Raw genomic sequence first — 19570 nt, 5'->3', positions numbered from 1 at the left:
CATACATTTCAGTTAGTCTCATATATATACTTTTTTGAAACTGACTTTCGAAAAGAAAAAAAAGTGTTTCGTTATACACCTTAATAAACAGCTTTAATAATAGTTCGTCGGTGAATTTTTAAATCAGCGAAAAACGCGCTTTTTCACTTTTCTACTCAAATTTAACAACGAGAATTGCGTGCTTACTTTTCCTCATTTATTTAAACAATAAGCAAAATCATTTCGGTACCCGAATTTCGGATTCAGTGTGGATATTAATATTACAGATGTAACTCTTAAGGCGATGTCTTCGTATTCAGATCTCAAAATGATATAATGAGTTTTAAAACTCCAAATTCCTCTTATGTAAATTTACTACCACAATTATACATTTATCCTGAATTTCAGGCTCAATGTGGCTATTTATATTGCAGATGTAACTTTTCAGGTGATGTATTCGTACTTTAATTGATAAGCTGTAATTCAACCCTATATGATAAAATTAGTTTCAAAAGTTGATGTTCCTTTTAACGTTAATTTACTACCACTATTATAAATTTATATCACCCGTGGGAGCCTCATAAAAACAACTATTGACACTTTTAAAATCTTTTTAAAAAAAAGACTAATTTACTGAAATGTACGAAATAATTTATGATAATCGACGATATCGCATCACTAGTTTCTTTGGATTCATTAGTTTATGTATTTTTTTGTACAAATAAATATAATACAAATAAAAGAAGCGGAATCAAACGTCATTTTCTTAAACAAGCATTTCCAGCTGTGTCAACACCTCCTAGAAAAGAGAAGGCTTTCACACGTATCAATTAAAGAACATAAACTGCGCAATGGGCAAAAATAAGAAAGATCGTCCATACTGCAAAACTGCGCAGTGAGGACATAATAAGAAAGATGGTTCGGTTAAATAGAGGATCTTATTCCTTGTTTATGGTAACCCGCGTGAAGGCTTTCTCTTTTCTGTGTCCAGATTTAAAAAATCACGGAATAGTTCTTAAGTAAAATTATGATTTCAAACTGAAATGCCTTTTTATATGACTTCATTTAGTTTATTTTTTATCCGTTAAAACCCTTAAGAACTGCTTTTCTAGACAAAAGCAATTCCAAATAAAATTATTTTTGAAAAACATTTATAAAAGAGGTAATCCGACACTCAGACTATGATGAAAGATACTTTGTCTAGACAAGGATGTATTAACATTGGAGAAAAGAAACTTGTCTAAACATTTTCATTTATATATTTTTCAAGAAAATAGAGACCTTTTGTAATTTTTTTTGTCTCTTTCTCTGATAACATGTCAAAAGTAATTTTTCTGATTTGAAGAAGAAACATTTTGAAAGAATTTTATTTCGTTTGACTATTAATACTTTTATCATCATTATTAGTGAATATCAGTGACGTGAAAATATCAAAGATTCGTTCAAAAATCTGTAGCAAAAAAAAAATAAATAAAGTTCGTGAGTGTAATCAAAAGTTTGTCTAAAATACATAGAGAAATTCAAAAAATTTTAGTTGATGAGGCCTCTTAAGACACAGATAAATAGCATAGATACCTATATGACAATAACATACAAATTCAAATATTTTCCATCAAAGCATTTTTCATTATTATTTTCATTAATAATAGAAAAGTTTATCAAACAGGAGCAAAACAAAATAATAGAGATGTAAAAATATTACTCTATTTGCATATTGACATTTATAAAACTAAATATTTTACCTCTTTTTAACGCATTCATTTTTGAGAAAATGAAAAATAATTTAATTTGTAAAACTGTGAAAAAGTAAATATTATAGTGAATGGTTAAGGTGTTTCTCTCATTTTATTTTTATCACATCACATTGCTTATTGTCAACTTACAAAAGTGATAAGTATTATCAATTATTCTTTTATTATTTCTTACACGTATTGATAAAGAGACATTCTTCTGATTATGACTGATTAAATCCAGAGATTTAATCAGCAGTGTAAGACACGGCTGTTTGAAATGATGGATTTGAAAAGTTAATTAATAATAAACAATGAAATAGATATGACTAACACTGTGTCAGTTTAACTCTTTCAAAAACTATTTTTATTCTATTATTAATTTTGCATTTTCTCACATCATACTTTTTTTAAATAAATAATCCTTTAAATTACATTCTGAAACAAAATTAAGAGTAAGAAAAGTTAAATTCAAGAGTATTTCAATATATTTAACTTCAGAAAATGAAGTAGATATAGGATCAGACGAAACATGACGACAGATTTCATCCTCATCCTTTGAGGGACATTAAGAGTCTGTTTGAGCCATGGTTTTTTGGAATTGCAATTTTTTTTGAATTAAATTTATTGGAATTGCAATGTTCTTAATTTTTTTCCAAAAAACAGTTAGATATGTAAAATGGTTTTTCTTCTATTCAGGGTAGGGTTGAAAGTAAGGCGGAAAAGAAAAAAAAACTAGTAGTAAAATAATTTTTCTTTTTGTTATTTACTAAAGGGAGTAAAAAAAACTCTTTTATTTATCACTACTTAGTTTCCCTCTGGTAAAAAAAGGCCCACATGTATGTATATGTTATAACTCTAAAGGAATCTTGATAACCATGGTTATTTTCTTCGAAATAAGTTGTATTAAAATGATTTTTTTTTTTTTTTAGTTTTTCTTCTTGCAATATATAGAGTTTCAGCCCTATTTCTGGGACTCAAACAGCTCTGGAAAAATTTTTAAAAAAAAGAAGAAAAAAAAGCCAAAAATTGAATTAAAGATTTTTACTTAAGTGACATTTTTCAAGAAAGTGCTTCATTACTCCAATGGACAAACGAGATAGTTCTGATTAAAAATATTTATATTTGGATCAAGGACTTTTAATAAAAATGGTAGGAAAAAAATATATATTTGGCACCAATTTTTTTTTTTAAAATCAAACAAACAAAACTTTATTGACAACAAAAACAAACACATAAATACAAAGAATATATATTCGTCGCCAAGAGAAAAATCCTGTCCAGGCGACAAAGAAAGGTAATACAATAAATATAAAATAGAAATTAAGAAAAAAAATACATGAAACTATATGGAAAAAAAATAACAAAGGTGACAAAAGAAATTCATTTGGATTGGCACAAGACTGGTGTAAACAATCAAATGCTTCCTTTGAAGTGAAAATAGAGATCTAAATCGTCAATGTTCATCACAAATTGAAATAAAGCACGCTTAAAAGAAGAATATATCTGGATATTTTGCAACTGGAATGGTAATTTATTATATAATTTAGGTGCTAAGTAAAAAAACTGTTTTCGTGAAATTTCTTTTGTAAAGTGGGGAATCTCATACATTTCAGTTAGTCTCCTTTCAGACACATTAGTTTTTAATTTGCATATTAATTTATTGTTGTGAAAATAAAGTAAAATACGAAAAAATAAATTATGGCGAAATGGTAATAGATTAATTCTTGTATATATATTGGTAGAATTATTTATATTTAGAGAATTAATAATCTTGAAGCATTTATTCTGAACTGAGATTAAAGGAAGTAAATTAGTTTTATATTCACCGCCATGTATTATTGCACCATAATTAATTAAGGAATAAAACCAGGAGTAATAGAGTACTTTCACGAAATTAAAATGAATTTTATTCTTAAGGTGATAAAATTTAACTAAAACAAAACGCAATTTTTTAACTAAATTGTTAATATGTGTTCTCCATTTCAAATTAGAATCAATATATAGTCTTATATATTTGATATTATTTACAGATTGTTGAATGTAGCATTGACAATTTTCTTTAGTACTTTTAGAGGAGACAGAGAGTGAAATTTTAAATTTAAGTTAAATTCTGATTTTCTTTAACTGAAATAAATATATTTAGATTTAAATTTAAGTCATTTACTGTAAACCATTTTTAAATTACGCGTAAATCAGATTCAATTTGAAAAATTAGTTGATTTAAATGAGTGCAAGAATACAAAATTACGGAATCATCAGCATATGTTATTATCTTACCAAAAAGTTTGAGTTGACAAAAGTCATTGATGAATATAATAAACAATAAGGATCCTAGAATAGATCCTTGAGGAACACTACGGTTTGAAAAAATGTAATTACTAAAATTACTTCGGATTTTAACTCTAAGTTCTCTGTTTGAAAGATATGAAATAAACCAATTTAAAATAATTCCTCTGAAGCCAGCAAATTCTAATTTTTTGATTAAAAGATTGTGATTGACATTATAGAAAGCTTTTGATATATCAAGAAACATAGCTACTGTTATCTTATTTTCAGCAATGCTATTATGAATAAATTTTGAAAATTCCAAAAGAGCTTTTTCTGTACTTTTACCTTCAGACCTATTGATTTTCAGAGAAAAAATTTGTATGTTTCAAATAATTGTACATTTTATCTGCTAGAGCTTTTCCAATGATTTTGGAAAAAACAGTTAATATTGATATTGGTCTATAGTTTGATAAGCAATTTTTATCACCGGTTTTAAAAATAGGAGTTATGGTTGCTCTTTTTAAAGAAGTTGGAAAAATTGATGACTTGATTGAGGTATTGATGAAATTAGTTATAAAATTTATATTTTTGAGAGCAAATAGTTTAATTAATTTTGCATTAATACTGTCATAGTGAAATGAGTTTTTATTAGAAAGAGAATTTATTAAGTAAAGTACATCACAATCATTCACTTTTAGGAAAACAAACGAGGTTAAACTTGATGAAATATGGATTTGAAAACTGTTTGAATTTGGGTTTGAGGTACTGTTAGCAAATGATTTATTAAATTGATCAGAAGATTCATAGTTTTTTTAAAATATCCGGTAAAGTAGGTGATTTGCTCTGATTACCAATAATACTATTTACAAGATCCCATTTTTGTTTATTTGAATTACAATTCAAAAATTTGTTTTTGAACTATTCTGATTTTGCTGTTTTAATTAAGTTCTTAAACTCAGAAACTGTTGTATGCTGTTCCTTAAATAATATCCCATGGACATTTTCTAGTTTTTCCTTTCTTCGAATTAAAGTCAAGATGTTTCTAGTCATCCAGTTATTTTTGGCTCTTTTGTTTGATTTATACGTGCAGTTAAAATTATTTTTTAAATTATTAAGTTTGAAAACAAAACTTTGATATTGTTGATCAAGAGAATCCTGAGGATTGCAATTAAATTTGTAATTTGACAGATAATTATAGAACTTATTATCGTTGATTGAAATTTTATTTTTCAGTTTCCTTAATTTTATTTACCCCATCGTTATAAATACTGCAAAAAGTTGGATAGTGATCGCTTACATCATTTATGAATATTCCGGATTTGACTGAAAATTTATTTGTTTTAACGAAGACATGATCAATGCAAGTTGACGAGGAATTTAGACTATGTAATTTTGAAGTCCAAATTGACATAATAAATTAATCTAATCATGATTAATAAAATCATCACTTAGAATATCAATATTTATATCACTCACCATTTATAAATGTATTTTTCATACATTCTATGATTCACGGGTTAGAAGAAAAACAAATATTGACAATTTTATGTGATGTGTTCACATATTTTAGATCAAATTGTTTTCCTCACTTATATCGACATTTTAGTTGTTTGAGTCATCATTTCACGCTCATCAGTTAATTTGTTTCTTGTAATTTCTTCTAGTTTCATGCAATTTGTCAATTGTTTCTTGAAATTCGTCATTTGTTTCTTGCAATTTGTCATTGTTTCTTGCACGTCGTCACTTGTTTCTTGCAATTTATTATTGTTTCTTGCAACTCCTCTTTAGTTTTTTGTCTAAATCTTGGTGCCTGCCACCGACACTAACAGTTTCATCGGTAAATATTCAATTAATTACTCACTTTTAACCGACGACTTCTAGATTGTTCGATAAAATAATTATATTTAGCTTTTGTGTCGATAAGTTCTTGCTGAAATTACTAATGATCTTTCTTCTATATAGAAGAAATAAACTATTTTTGACCACTGCTTTTTTTCTGATTTTAACGTCAGTATTTATTTCAGAAATTTCGGGATTGACCAGGGTGACCAGTGGTAATTAAAATGGTTGATCAATATCTGTGAGAAAATGTATTGCATGTATTTAAAAAGTTAATATTCTTTATTTTCACAATAATTCGATAAACATGTTATGTATGAATGGGGTGTAAGTTTATTGTTTTTAAGTAATTTTCCCTGCTTTGATGATTTAATAGATAAAAGTTATACAGATAGTTTATTTAATAGATAAGAGGATATAAAAAGGAAGATAGATAAGAGGATATAAAAAAGAGGATAGATAAAAGAGGATAGATAGAGGAAGAAATTAATTATTATTATTTTTTTTTACCAGTAATTCTTATTTTTCGGACAAGTTGCTTATCTATTTCAATTAAAAGGTACCATCATTAATTATTAACGGTTCAAATAGTGCCAGGCGGACATGAGTTAAAAAAGAAACAGTGAGATTCTGTAGAACTGCAGTTTTAAGGGTTATGTGTTAATATTTTTTTTTGTTAATATATTTCAGAAATTTTTTTCCTGTAACTCATAGCAGCCGTTTTTTGCACTTTCTGGATAAGATTTTTTTTTAGATAAAACAGTTAATTTTTAATTATTTAACTGAACTTAATATTAGAAAAAAACACATTTAGGACTCTAAGTGTTGCAATATAAATTTAAATCTGTGTGTACATTATAAATCAACTTTTTCATACAAAAATAAAAGCATTTTATTTCCTCTTTAAAAATAAAATTTGTCAGTTTGGAGTATGAAAAACGATTGCATGAAAGAAAGTGAATATTCCTTTCTGTTATCTACCACTTTACCCCATTTACATGCATTTCCTATTCAAAGGAGAGAATTCACCTACCTATTATTATAAATACGGGCAGTTTTTAAGTGATGACAAAATTAGACGAATAGTATTATTTAACTAGACATTGTAGAGGACATTTGTGCCCAATCTTAAAAAGACCTTTTTCAGAAAAAAAAGAAAAAAATTGGCTAATATTTATTTTGCAGAAACAAAATAGTTCTGTTTACCACATAATAATATAAATAATATTCAAGCATTTTCATGGGCGAAATGGTAGGTAATAGAAAAACTATCCACAAATATATTTCCTTTGATAGATTCATATATAGACCACGTTTCGTCGTCAGTCTTTAATTAGTTAAAAAAAACTGTTTTAAAATTTCATATTTAAATATGAATATTTATAAATTGCTGAGTAGTGACAGTGAAGAAAAAATAAAAAGTGGTAGCGTGCATATGGGTACAGAGCACCCAGGGCTTTAAAACTTTCAAAAGTGGTGATAGATGAATCAAACATCGATATTTTGCGATTCGTGTATGTGTACTATGTAAAGCACTACACATCGATACGTGTAAAAAGCACTACACATTATTTTTCTTAGAAAATATATGCGTAAGCCTCTGAGTTTAATTTTCAAATATTTTAAATTGATATCATAAAAAGAAAAAAAATTTTTTTTATTAGCTTTGAATGAAAGTTACTACCCACAAAAATTTTTTTTTACATACCACTGAACTTCCGAACCTAAGTAAAAGATTTTGAATCTTAGTAATCTTATATTCATAAGATTTGAGTGTACTATTTTTATTTTGAAATGAAATAAATTGAAGCATTATTGTTCCGCCTATAAATAAGTTGATAATGATATAGTTCGGTTATCGACACCCACCCTATAAAGAAGACACGAATGAGTTATAAAAATTTTGATCAAAATGAAGTATCATAAATATGTTGATAAAATCTATATAGGGAATTTACAAAAACTGCATGAAGAATTCATTACACTTTAACGTAAATCTAGATTAAATTGAGAGAACTTATTTCCATAAATTTAATGAAACTATTTACTGGCATAATCTCACGAAGAGATAATTTCAAAATGAGCAATTTATTTTGCACTCATGTCAATATAGTACTAATATTTTTAAATTGATCTGAAATCATTTGAATGTTAGTTTTTAAACTAAAAGTGGTTGCCAGTAACAGAAAATGTCTGCTTCGTTTACACACTTGTAAAAGTCACTACAAATAATTGAATTGTTAGGCAGGTTTTTTTCAGCTATATGTATATTTTAACTTTTTTCACAAAGTGACACTTCATATTGGATATTTATATTTATAACCGTCATTGTACAGCCGCCCCAATTGTTTTGCATCTACGACTATTAATATTTACCTCCGCAGCCTTGTAATTTCGAACCTAATCCAGGAGACAAGTGAACTAAGGGATCAAGTGTTGAAAGAAATCTGCCTCCGTGGAGAACTTTTTAATGGAACTTACCCGCATTTGCTTCACATGGAGAGGAAACCACGAAAACCTTCCACAGTTAGCCTGATGACAAGGGGACCCATGATCCGCCTTCTACTGAGGATAGTTTACGTAAGCACTGTGGTCGGTGCAGCTATCGCTGGGATTCGAAACCGGTTCCACTAATTGGAAGACAAACGTTCGATCCCCTGGGCCATCACGTCTCCTTTGATAGAAGTGGTGACCAATCGTGGGTTTCAGTTGTAAAATATTAATTAATTAAAACATTCCTTTCTTGAATGTTTTGCTTTATTATGTTGCCTATTAAAAGGAGATTGAGGGGGGAATGCTATGTGACGCTATTTTGATTATAACTCTGTTTACAATACGGAGGTTCTTAAACGCCACTTTTTAATCATTCTTGAATATAACTTAACTATTTACTATTTATTCTTTTTTTTTTCCTCGGAAATTTTATGCTTTATTTTTATTCTATTCAGTGAAAAAATCAATAAGTGAAAACTTTCTCAGTTTGCCTTTTATGACCTTCTGCGACTTTGGTTTTCTCTCAAATTCTCTTTCTCTTTGAAATTTTTTACACTTGGTTTTTTTATGAGGTTCGAAGATTGGTATGATTTAAATCATTATGGACATTATTAACAAGGAACAAGTTTTTTTGCAATAGTTCAAATTTTCTTAATTAATGCCGTTATTTGGTCTTTTATGATAAAAGTTTAAGTGCAATTAATTAAATTTAAAATAAAATCTTAATTAAATTTTAAGTGCATATAACAAAAAATATTAAAAAATTTCTGTTTAACTTCTAAAATACGAAATTAAATAAAAATGTGTTTGTCAATTAGAATATAAAATATGTTATAAGTTTTAAACCAATAAATTAACTTAAACAGTGTTAATATTTTTGAATTTTTTTAAATTTCTTTCAAAACACTATAATCTTGTCTATAATTGTATTATCTTATCTTCATCTTATCGGTATTGCATGAATAGTTAAAGATATTTAATATAGATTTACTATGATTGAGATATATTTGTTGGGTATTTATGATATTCTATAGTAAATATTTTATTTTAATAAAAAAATTGATTGTATCCATTATATTTAAGTCGGAATTAAATCAATATTGAAAGATTTCAATTATGCATTTTAGTTTTAGAAATTTGATAAAGTAAATCAAAACTGCGGGGCATATAAAAGGAAAAAAACACATTTTACTGAATTATTATAAAACTATTTACACTGTATTCAGTTTGATTTTCTAATAAGTATAAATTCAAATAAAACAGAAGGCAATGCCCATGAAATTTTATATTTTATTGATGAGTAATAATATTGATAAGATTTTTTCAAAAATGAAAATACTTTGCCGTTATAGTTAGTTTATTGAAATAGGCACATTATTCTTCCATAAAATAAGACAAAGCAAATCAAATATTCGAAACATATCTTAAAACCAAAAAGACAAAATTCCACAAAAGAAGCAAAATAATGAGCAATTTAAAATATAACGAGTCAATTAATTAAAAAAACGTTTTCGAAAATGGTTTATTAAGTATATAAAAGAAAAACTGTCAAGTACATAAACAAACCATTTTTCATTGTGATTAACTCCTTGTAAATGAATTATAAAAAGGGAATAAGTTAGGCATGATTTTTTTTAAATTAAAAAATAAGATTTTATTACAAGTAAAAATATAGTAAATATCACTGACAAGAACATAATGTCCAACGTTGGCTATAATGGCTAAAGCTCTGTGCCGTTTAACTTCCTGGAAATCATCGTATATATATGTATGTATATATTGTTCGATAAAATANAGTCTAGCATAAAAAGTTTTTAAGGACAAAAATAAATACATTTTTAAAAAAAAGAAAAAAAAAATTATATATATAATTTTTTTTTTCTTTTTTTTAAAAATGTATTTATTTTTGTCCTTAAAAACTTTTTATGCTAGACTATCATTTGATACCTTTCAAAAAAGATCTGAAGGGGAACTTGATAATTTTTTAGTCTTTAACGATTTCTTTTCTCGAACTTTATCTAGTAATTAATTTTAGGTAAATAGTTTAATTCCGTATATTTGTCAGTCATTATAATTTTCTAAAAATACTTTATTCATATTGATTAAAAATAATTTGGATGATACCAAAAAATTCTTTTATCGACACGAAAACAAATATATTTATCCAAAATTTTAAAATCGGGGAAATGCTTCAAATATTAATGATTTCAGAATTATATTGTGTGTCAGAAATAATCCATAGAAAATCTAAAATATCTATATTTTTTAAATGCTTTGTATTTTAATGCCGAGAATTTACAGAGTCTTCATAAATTTACATCGACTCTAACATGGTATTATTGTAAAAATTAGACTTCTTGTGTACAGCCAAATTAGTACATATATGGTAAAAACAAATGAAATAATTAAATAAGTCAGCCTATAAGCAAACTATTTCGGAAATTTTTCCTGCCTTCTTTATTTTTCAAAATACCAGTTAAAATAACCTTATTTGGAATTTTCGATAATCATCACTTTTTCTAATATATATGCAGATTAGCAAATAAATTTTGTTGAGGATCTGAAACAAATAGTAAGTTTTCTTTTTATTTCAGATTTGTTTTTTGAGATACATCTTCAGATACTATGATACAAAATCTGATAAGAAAATATTCTGCAGTTTGCGATGTCATGAGAGATTCCTTAAGTACAGTACAGCAAAAACGATTCATTAAAACAAAATTTCTTTTCTAGAACAAAAATGTATGTTATTTCCATAACAATACAGAATGAATTTTTCTTCTTGAAGAGGTTAAAATTACTATAAACAATACTTTCTTTGAGAAATATTTATTTTTTGAACTTGCTTAAGACTTATTAACACAGTAAAGTTTAACGAAACCTTTCAACAGCGTATTTCACCAGATAACAAAATTTGATTTGAAATGTTAAATAGCATTTTTTATTATTTTATGAACGGTGTTGTGCAACCGACCCAATTCTCAGTTTACGACTATCAATGTTCAACTCCTTGTAATTTTGAACCCTGAGGACAAGGGAACTCCTGGAACAAGTATTAAGACGAACTAGTCTTCGTGGAGAATTTTTTAATGGAACTGATCTACTTTTGCGTTACATGGAAAGGAAAACCACAGAAACGTCTCATGGTAAATCCGACGGCAAGTGGATTCTAACTCATGATCCTTCTGGAACTAAGGATATTTTACGTTAATACTGTGGTTGAAGCGAGCCGGGAGCAGAAGTCGTATCAACCAGCCACCGTTGGGACTCAAACCTGGGTCACCTCATTGGAGGGAAAATGATTCTTTCGCTGAGCTAGCGTGTCTCGTTAAATAACATTCACACTATATTCACCCGATAACGAAGTGGTTGTCACCGTTTTTCAGAGATGCTTTTTTATTGCCTTTATTTTTGAGGAAAGTTACAACTGGAAGTTTCTGATGTCATACAACTATAAATAATAAAAAATGACTAACTATTCCTTTATAATTTAATTCATACAGTATATACCATATAGCTTTTTTTTTAATCAAAAGTTACAATTATATGGGTTATCACATCGACTGAAGATTTTGACACATTTAATAAACTGAATTCCACTTCTTAGCTGCATACTATTAAGTAACATTAGTTAAGTAGCACTAAAAAAGTTCACACCACAAACGAGTGTTATTGTATAATAAATAAAAAGCAAACAAAACATTTTTACCTTCTCTTCTTGAATTCATTTTAGTTTACCAATCAATTAGCACTTCAATCACTAAAAGGAGTATCTGCTATTTGATACAATTGACTACTGTTGTGTTATCTTTTTTTTTATCTCACTAAAACACCCTTCCACTACCCACGATAGGGATTTTTATTGTCGGTTATTTAATCTAGCATAAATAAAAAAAAAACGTATTTAGAATATTATCCCCTCACCTGTTTTAATGCTACCTCTCGCAGGCAAAGCGTAGAGAAGAAATGCAATTGGAACGTAATATTAGTCCAAAAAACACGGTGCATAAAATAACGCGTAATATTACGTCAAAAGCACATTAAAGCCATTTAGTAAGCAAACTTTATTTTTCACTAATAAAACAATTATTTCATTCTTAATTCTTATTTTGGTAAAACATCGCACTGTCTAGTGTAACAAAGCTTGCTTCTAATTTTTGACTAAAATAAGAGTTTTCTTTTAATTTAAGTGGCGAAATAGCCATTTATTTGAAACATTAACAAACATCGCTAGAAATTGCACGCATCATTGTAATATAAAAAAAATTGGGCATTCATGTAATTTATATTTTTTGGAGATCTGTAAAGTTAGTGAATAATTAATGTACATTTAAACTATATTTAAGCAAATTCTTGTGTGAAAGGGCACGTTTCAAACAACTGCTTTTAAACCATTATTAGAAAGGCGAATGATTGTGCGATTTTAGGAAATTGACACTATTGTAGTTTGTTTATATAAAGTGTACTTCTTATCGGATTTAATTGACAAATTGATTAGAGCACATATAATACCAAGTAAGTTTCAATACTTTTTCCTGAATGATAAAAAATATTGATTGGGATCGATTACTTTTCATCCTCACCCAATAGGACTCGTATTTTATTTTTCATTCTTTTAGATCATAGGTTCTCAACCTTTTTACCGTTGCCGCCCCCTTAAGGAGCAAAAAATATTTCAACGCCCCCCTTTATAAAAATCCTGTTATTTTGAGCATTGGGACGGAGGGATGTGTGCTGAATTATAAGAGGCAAATTTTTTAAGCAATTTTTTTACGCTTTGAATTTGTTTGGTTTTTTAAAAAAGAATAAATTAACTCGATAATTTTCTCACGGCGGGTAATCACCGTCTATTTCTTATGATCAAAATAAATACGTTTAATGAAAAAAAATACAACTAAGAAACCTATGCTTAAAAAGAATAATTTATTCTAAATTAGATAATTAAAATAACACCCAAAATAATTTTGTTACTCTAAAATGTAGTATCAACGAAACATTCAAGTAACTATGTTAGTGAGATGATTGTACTTAATGGTTCAGAACCAATTCCTTAACGCTCGGTTCAATACTTTTAGTGAGATGAAGATGCAAATACCCACGTTTGCACAATTTCGAGTCGATTTCTTCTTTTTGCGACAAGATCCGTAGCAGCACTGAATCCACATTCGACAAGTTAGGAGGCAGGGAAGGCAATTAAAATTTTTTTAACGATATTCTACAGTCCAAGATAGAGACGACTGTTACCTTTAACACTAGATTGCCCATGGAAGTCATTTTGACTGCTTTTTAATTTCAATTAAAAAAACAATGATAACAAAATTTCTTAGAATTTTGTAACTTTTTGTACAGCATATAATTTTTTTATTGTTAATATTTACAAATAACTTGTTATATAACTGAAAATAATAACAAAATTTTTTAATTTTACTTTAAACAAATTTCTTTATAAATTAGTTATGCTTTCTTTATTCATTAGTTATTCTATGCAGTCATTTTGACTGCTTTTGAGCAATATAGGTATTTCAGTCTTTTTAGTGCTAAGTAAAAATTCTGTGAGACGATCTCCATTTCAAAGTTTCATTAGTTAAAAGTTCGACCAATTCCTCGTAAATCTGAACCTCTGCTGTTTTAATATTTACAAAAGGGTTCATATACCCATTGAGGGACTTCGAGGGAACAAAATATCTTTAAAATGGTCAGAAAAGTCCATGTGCAAAGAGTCAAGGTGTTGACAATATTCTTGTGCATGTGCATCATCAGAGAGAATTTTGCCTGCATGGCTGAACTCATTCAAACCAAAATTCTGCAAAAACAAAATCAGTTTTTTTAGAAAGGCGAAAATAACTTATTTTGTAGGAATCGAATTGAGCTCGTCGCCTTGAAATTGTAAATTAATGCCATTAAATTTTACAGATAAATCAGCCAAAGTCTTCCTTAAATTCTAGCAATCTGTCTCTTAGAGCTACATTTCTGTTTTCGAGGAACTCAAGCACAGAGTCGAAAAGATTCCAATACCTATTGAGACAGAAGCTCTTGGAAAGTCAGTGAATATCGGTGTATCTTGCAAGCGATTGAATTCTTCATCGTTTTTCTTACACAGTTGTCTAAATAATCGATCTTAGAGAGCATTACTGTGAATTTTGTTCACAGCAGATACGGCATATTGCAATGATTGATGCAAACGGTCACTGAGATCTTTTCTTACTAAATACGGTCTGTGAATCACGCAGTGAACAGCTAAAATATCTGGTTCCTCCCTTTCCAATATGGCGATAAAAGGGCCCATCATTGCAGGAGCCTATCAGTGGCAATGGACATAATATTCACAAGAGGAATGTTTTTCTCTTTAAAATAATCTTTGACAGAACTAAAAATAGATTTACTTTTGATATTCACAATCAAGCTTCCTGCAAAAAGCATATCTTGAATAATTTTCCCTTCCTTTACAAATCGAACCTATGCCTACAGTAAAGCCTGCATTACCTGGCAAGGTAGATTCTTCAACTTGAAGGGAAAATTCGTTGGACATCAAAAGTTTGCATAAAGAAATTTCAACGTCTTCACCCATCTCATCATTTCGTCGCCACACTGAATCGTTGCTTATGGGATAGATTTTTTTTACATTGGATGATGTAAAACTGTTTCTAAAACTTCCTTGACAACCGGCAGTATCAACTCTACTCCGATGGCTTAGAGCTTTCCCAGATTTAGCAATAAATTTTGATATATTATAAGAAGCGATCAAACCATCGTCGCATTTTTGTGATGACGTTACTAGTAACCCTGAGACCGAAGGTGCCTTCAGAAACGTGAAAAAAGACGTTCGTCAAAAATGACAAATTTATATCTAGTTGTTTGAAAATGCTCTTGCAAACGGTAAGATTTCCTTACCTCATTAGATAAAACTTTATTACAAAGTAAACACATAGGTAATTGAGAGTTCAACAGTAATTGAACAAATCCCAACTTCAAGTACGTGACACTGTGTATTGATGACACTTCTTTTTGTCAACCGACATTGTTGGTGTCAGCAAAATACAAACGATGAAAGAAAATCAACTATTTCTTAAAATTAATAAATAATTTATGATACTATAAAGAGCTAATTCGCGTACGTACCTGGCCAAATAAACTATGAGATCTAATCGAATTTGGGGAAAAAAACCGCAAGAAAGCTAACGAAAACCATTATAAGAAACACGGGTCCAATTAAACATTCATGCTGAAAGCAAAGAATTTGCTGAAGTATTTGCAAAGAATTGAAGAAATTTGCTGAAAGCGCATGTACTGCAATTTCCACCAAATGGCTTGAATGAGTCAGAGGCAAAAACTACTGGCTCATGCGCTGAGCTGTGTTGGTTTGGATCGAAGAATAGGTGTCGTATAAGTTCGTTTCATTGCTGTTTCAAATAGTGTATAGGATAGTTTTTATTTATTACATTAATTTAATCTTTTTTTCTTTATTATAAATTTTTTTATTAAATTAATCTTAATTTAATAATTTTATTTGTAAGTTTTAAAATTAAATTTGAATGACAAAACATGCTCAACGCCCCCCTACCGCCCAAAACATACCCAACGCCCCCCTACTGCCCAAAACAAGTTCACCACCCCTCAGCATAGACCCACCGCCCCCAGGGGGGCGGTATCGCCCCCGTTGAGAACCAATGNTGTGGTTGAAGCGAGCCGGGAGCAGAAGTCGTATCAACCAGCCACCGTTGGGACTCAAACCTGGGTCACCTCATTGGAGGGAAAATGATTCTTTCGCTGAGCTAGCGTGTCTCGTTAAATAACATTCACACTATATTCACCCGATAACGAAGTGGTTGTCACCGTTTTTCAGAGATGCTTTTTTATTGCCTTTATTTTTGAGGAAAGTTACAACTGGAAGTTTCTGATGTCATACAACTATAAATAATAAAAAATGACTAACTATTCCTTTATAATTTAATTCATACAGTATATACCATATAGCTTTTTTTTTAATCAAAAGTTACAATTATATGGGTTATCACATCGACTGAAGATTTTGACACATTTAATAAACTGAATTCCACTTCTTAGCTGCATACTATTAAGTAACATTAGTTAAGTAGCACTAAAAAAGTTCACACCACAAACGAGTGTTATTGTATAATAAATAAAAAGCAAACAAAACATTTTTACCTTCTCTTCTTGAATTCATTTTAGTTTACCAATCAATTAGCACTTCAATCACTAAAAGGAGTATCTGCTATTTGATACAATTGACTACTGTTGTGTTATCTTTTTTTTTATCTCACTATAACACCCTTCCACTACCCACGATAGGGATTTTTATTGTCGGTTATTTAATCTAGCATAAATAAAAAAAAAACGTATTTAGAATATTATCCCCTCACCTGTTTTAATGCTACCTCTCGCAGGCAAAGCGTAGAGAAGAAATGCAATTGGAACGTAATATTAGTCCAAAAAACACGGTGCATAAAATAACGCGTAATATTACGTCAAAAGCACATTAAAGCCATTTAGTAAGCAAACTTTATTTTTCACTAATAAAACAATTATTTCATTCTTAATTCTTATTTTGGTAAAACATCGCACTGTCTAGTGTAACAAAGCTTGCTTCTAATTTTTGACTAAAATAAGAGTTTTCTTTTAATTTAAGTGGCGAAATAGCCATTTATTTGAAACATTAACAAACATCGCTAGAAATTGCACGCATCATTGTAATATAAAAAAAATTGGGCATTCATGTAATTTATATTTTTTGGAGATCTGTAAAGTTAGTGAATAATTAATGTACATTTAAACTATATTTAAGCAAATTCTTGTGTGAAAGGGCACGTTTCAAACAACTGCTTTTAAACCATTATTAGAAAGGCGAATGATTGTGCGATTTTAGGAAATTGACACTATTGTAGTTTGTTTATATAAAGTGTACTTCTTATCGGATTTAATTGACAAATTGATTAGAGCACATATAATACCAAGTAAGTTTCAATACTTTTTCCTGAATGATAAAAAATATTGATTGGGATCGATTACTTTTCATCCTCACCCAATAGGACTCGTATTTTATTTTTCATTCTTTTAGATGATTCTTATGAAGCTGTTTCTTCTGAGGAACCATCTAAAAGAATGTGAAATAAAATAAGATCTGAGTCCTATTGGGTGAGGATGAAACTAGATGTTCGTTGATGGAATAGAGTCCAGAAAATGATCATAACAAAAAAGTCCAGTTCGTATGCTTGTTTTGATTGCGTTTACTTATCATCTTTGAGGTGGAGTAGATCTGAAAATGGAGGGTAGTCCGCAGTATATATATTATCGGGAAAACAGACTGCTGCAGAACAAAACATGAAGAATACGGGGAAGCTTATAACCCTTTTAATTTGATGGGCAATAACTAATTATACTGCTGAGTGCCGCGGGTTCAGGTTGAAGAAAATAATGATGAGGGAATTGGCGAGCACAGGCATTGTAGGGGGATGGATTATAAACTCCAAGATAGCGAGGAGCTGCTTCACCTCAAGAACGCTATTCAGTTTAAAAAAAAAAAAAAAAAAAAAAAAAAAAAAAAAAAAAAAAAAAAAAANTCTTCTCTGTCAACTATGTATCATGATTCAGCTCTATCCGGAGCATACATCTACTTATGTAGTAGGTCATAGTGTGAATGCCTTCATGCGTTCATGTCTCCGTATTTATACAGGAGCATGTTTCTTCCTCAATATGAACGTTCTAAGTGAGCTTGTTTCTTCCCCACTAGTATTTACCAGCAGATTTTTATGTTTGGAAGGGGCAAAGAACCTTAACCAAAGCAATGGCAGCATCACGAGTGTCAATCAAAGGAGCCGACAAGCAGGTGTAACTGGTACCTGGCAGGCTAAAAATTTCCAAACATTGATGGTCGTTAACTCAAAAATTGAATTGGCTGTTCAAATAAAAGGGTCTCATTGAATGGTTGTCTTAAAAACACTTGTGTTTTTAGATTTCTGATCCTCATTTCTCAAGATTCTATTTAATCATTTCCAATACTTTTTTTATTAAAATGAATAAAATCATTTTTTAATAAACTGAGTAAAATAAGAAACTTACCTTTATAAGAAATTTTCAGAATTTGCCCATCTACTATTCCTAAGGATGCTAAAGTACTGAATTGTGGCAAAGCCCTTTCCTTATCATCAATAATCATCCATCCAGAATTATAGGCCACATCTTTTATTGTGCAGTAACTGGAAATAAGTGTAGCAATAGTAGCTTTTGGTGAAGTTTCAATGACTATAGGAGAGTCTGATGATGCCTCTAGAATTACCTGCATTGAAGAGGCTATAATAAAAAATGTCATTTTAATTGAATCCAATTTTCGAAGTCGAGAATATCATAGGTAATCATCAGAGTCTCACTAATTTTAATTGAATGCTACCAGAATAAGCCTCAAGTTTCGAAAATGAACATTCGAGTAACTATAGAACAAATTTTACTATAGGAGTATATTTTAGTATATATATATACACTATCTGGCCATTAATGACCGGACACCCCTCATTTCGGATACATGAGTTGCTAGTATCAAGTCAGTAGGGCGTAGGGCCACCACGCGCCCGAATCACAGCTTCTAACCCATCTAGGAAGGCTATCTACTAGGTGTTGGTACACGGCGGCAGGTATTGCCCGCCAATTCTCCTGTAACATGGCGAAGAGTTGAGTGGTGATTTTGTGTCGCTGTGATCTGGCCCTCAACCGGCGCTCCAACTCATCCCAGAGATGCTCAATTGGATTGATGTCGGGACTTTGGGATGGCCAGTCAAGCTCTTGCACCCCCATTTCATCAAACCAGTCCGTGATGGCATGTGCTTTATGAATGGCAGCGTTATCGTGTTGAAACACAAACGGGCCATTACCGAACTGTTGCCACAAAGTGGGAAGCGCGGAATTGTTCAGGATGTCTCTATACCATTCTGTGTTCAGGGTTCCACGCACTAACACCAAGGGTCCAAGGCCAAACCATGAGAAACAGGAACACATCATAATTCCTCCACCGCCTAACTTCACAATGGGGACAATGCACTCCGGTACGTACCGTTCTCCGGGCATTCGCCAGGTCCACACTCGTCCATCAGAGTGCCACAACATGTAGCGTGACTCATCATTCCACATAACGCTTTTCCATTGCTCTACTGTCCACTGGCGACGTGCTCTGCGCCACTGAAATCGGTGGCGGGCGTTTGGTGGAGAGATGTTTGGCTTATGTGCTGCTGCTCGTCCATGGAATCCTT

General features: G+C 30.0%; 1 protein-coding gene across 10 annotated transcripts in view; it reads right to left on the bottom strand.

Annotated features, from left to right (window-relative positions):
- LOC107443665 (ectonucleoside triphosphate diphosphohydrolase 3) overlaps positions 1–19570 on the bottom strand; it is a 104611-nt gene that overhangs the window by 43704 nt on the left and 41337 nt on the right. For 8 of the 10 annotated variants that reach the window (XM_016057620.3, XM_071188242.1, XM_016057613.3 and 5 more), the window contains exon 2: positions 18390–18620. In XM_016057620.3, the coding sequence (XP_015913106.2) occupies positions 18390–18612 (223 nt within the window). In that variant the 5' untranslated portion in view covers positions 18613–18620. Of the gene's footprint in view, positions 1–1721; positions 1829–12021; positions 12278–18389; positions 18621–19570 lie in introns of those variants that run through there. The other 2 variants (XM_016057635.3, XM_071188247.1) reach the window with 2 other exon arrangements.

This window comes from Parasteatoda tepidariorum, chromosome X2 (assembly GCF_043381705.1).
Source record: "Parasteatoda tepidariorum isolate YZ-2023 chromosome X2, CAS_Ptep_4.0, whole genome shotgun sequence".
Classification (NCBI taxonomy): domain Eukaryota; kingdom Metazoa; phylum Arthropoda; class Arachnida; order Araneae; family Theridiidae; genus Parasteatoda; species Parasteatoda tepidariorum.
The sequence above is the reverse complement of the archived record's forward strand: the minus strand, read 5'-3'. Positions and strand labels throughout refer to the sequence as shown.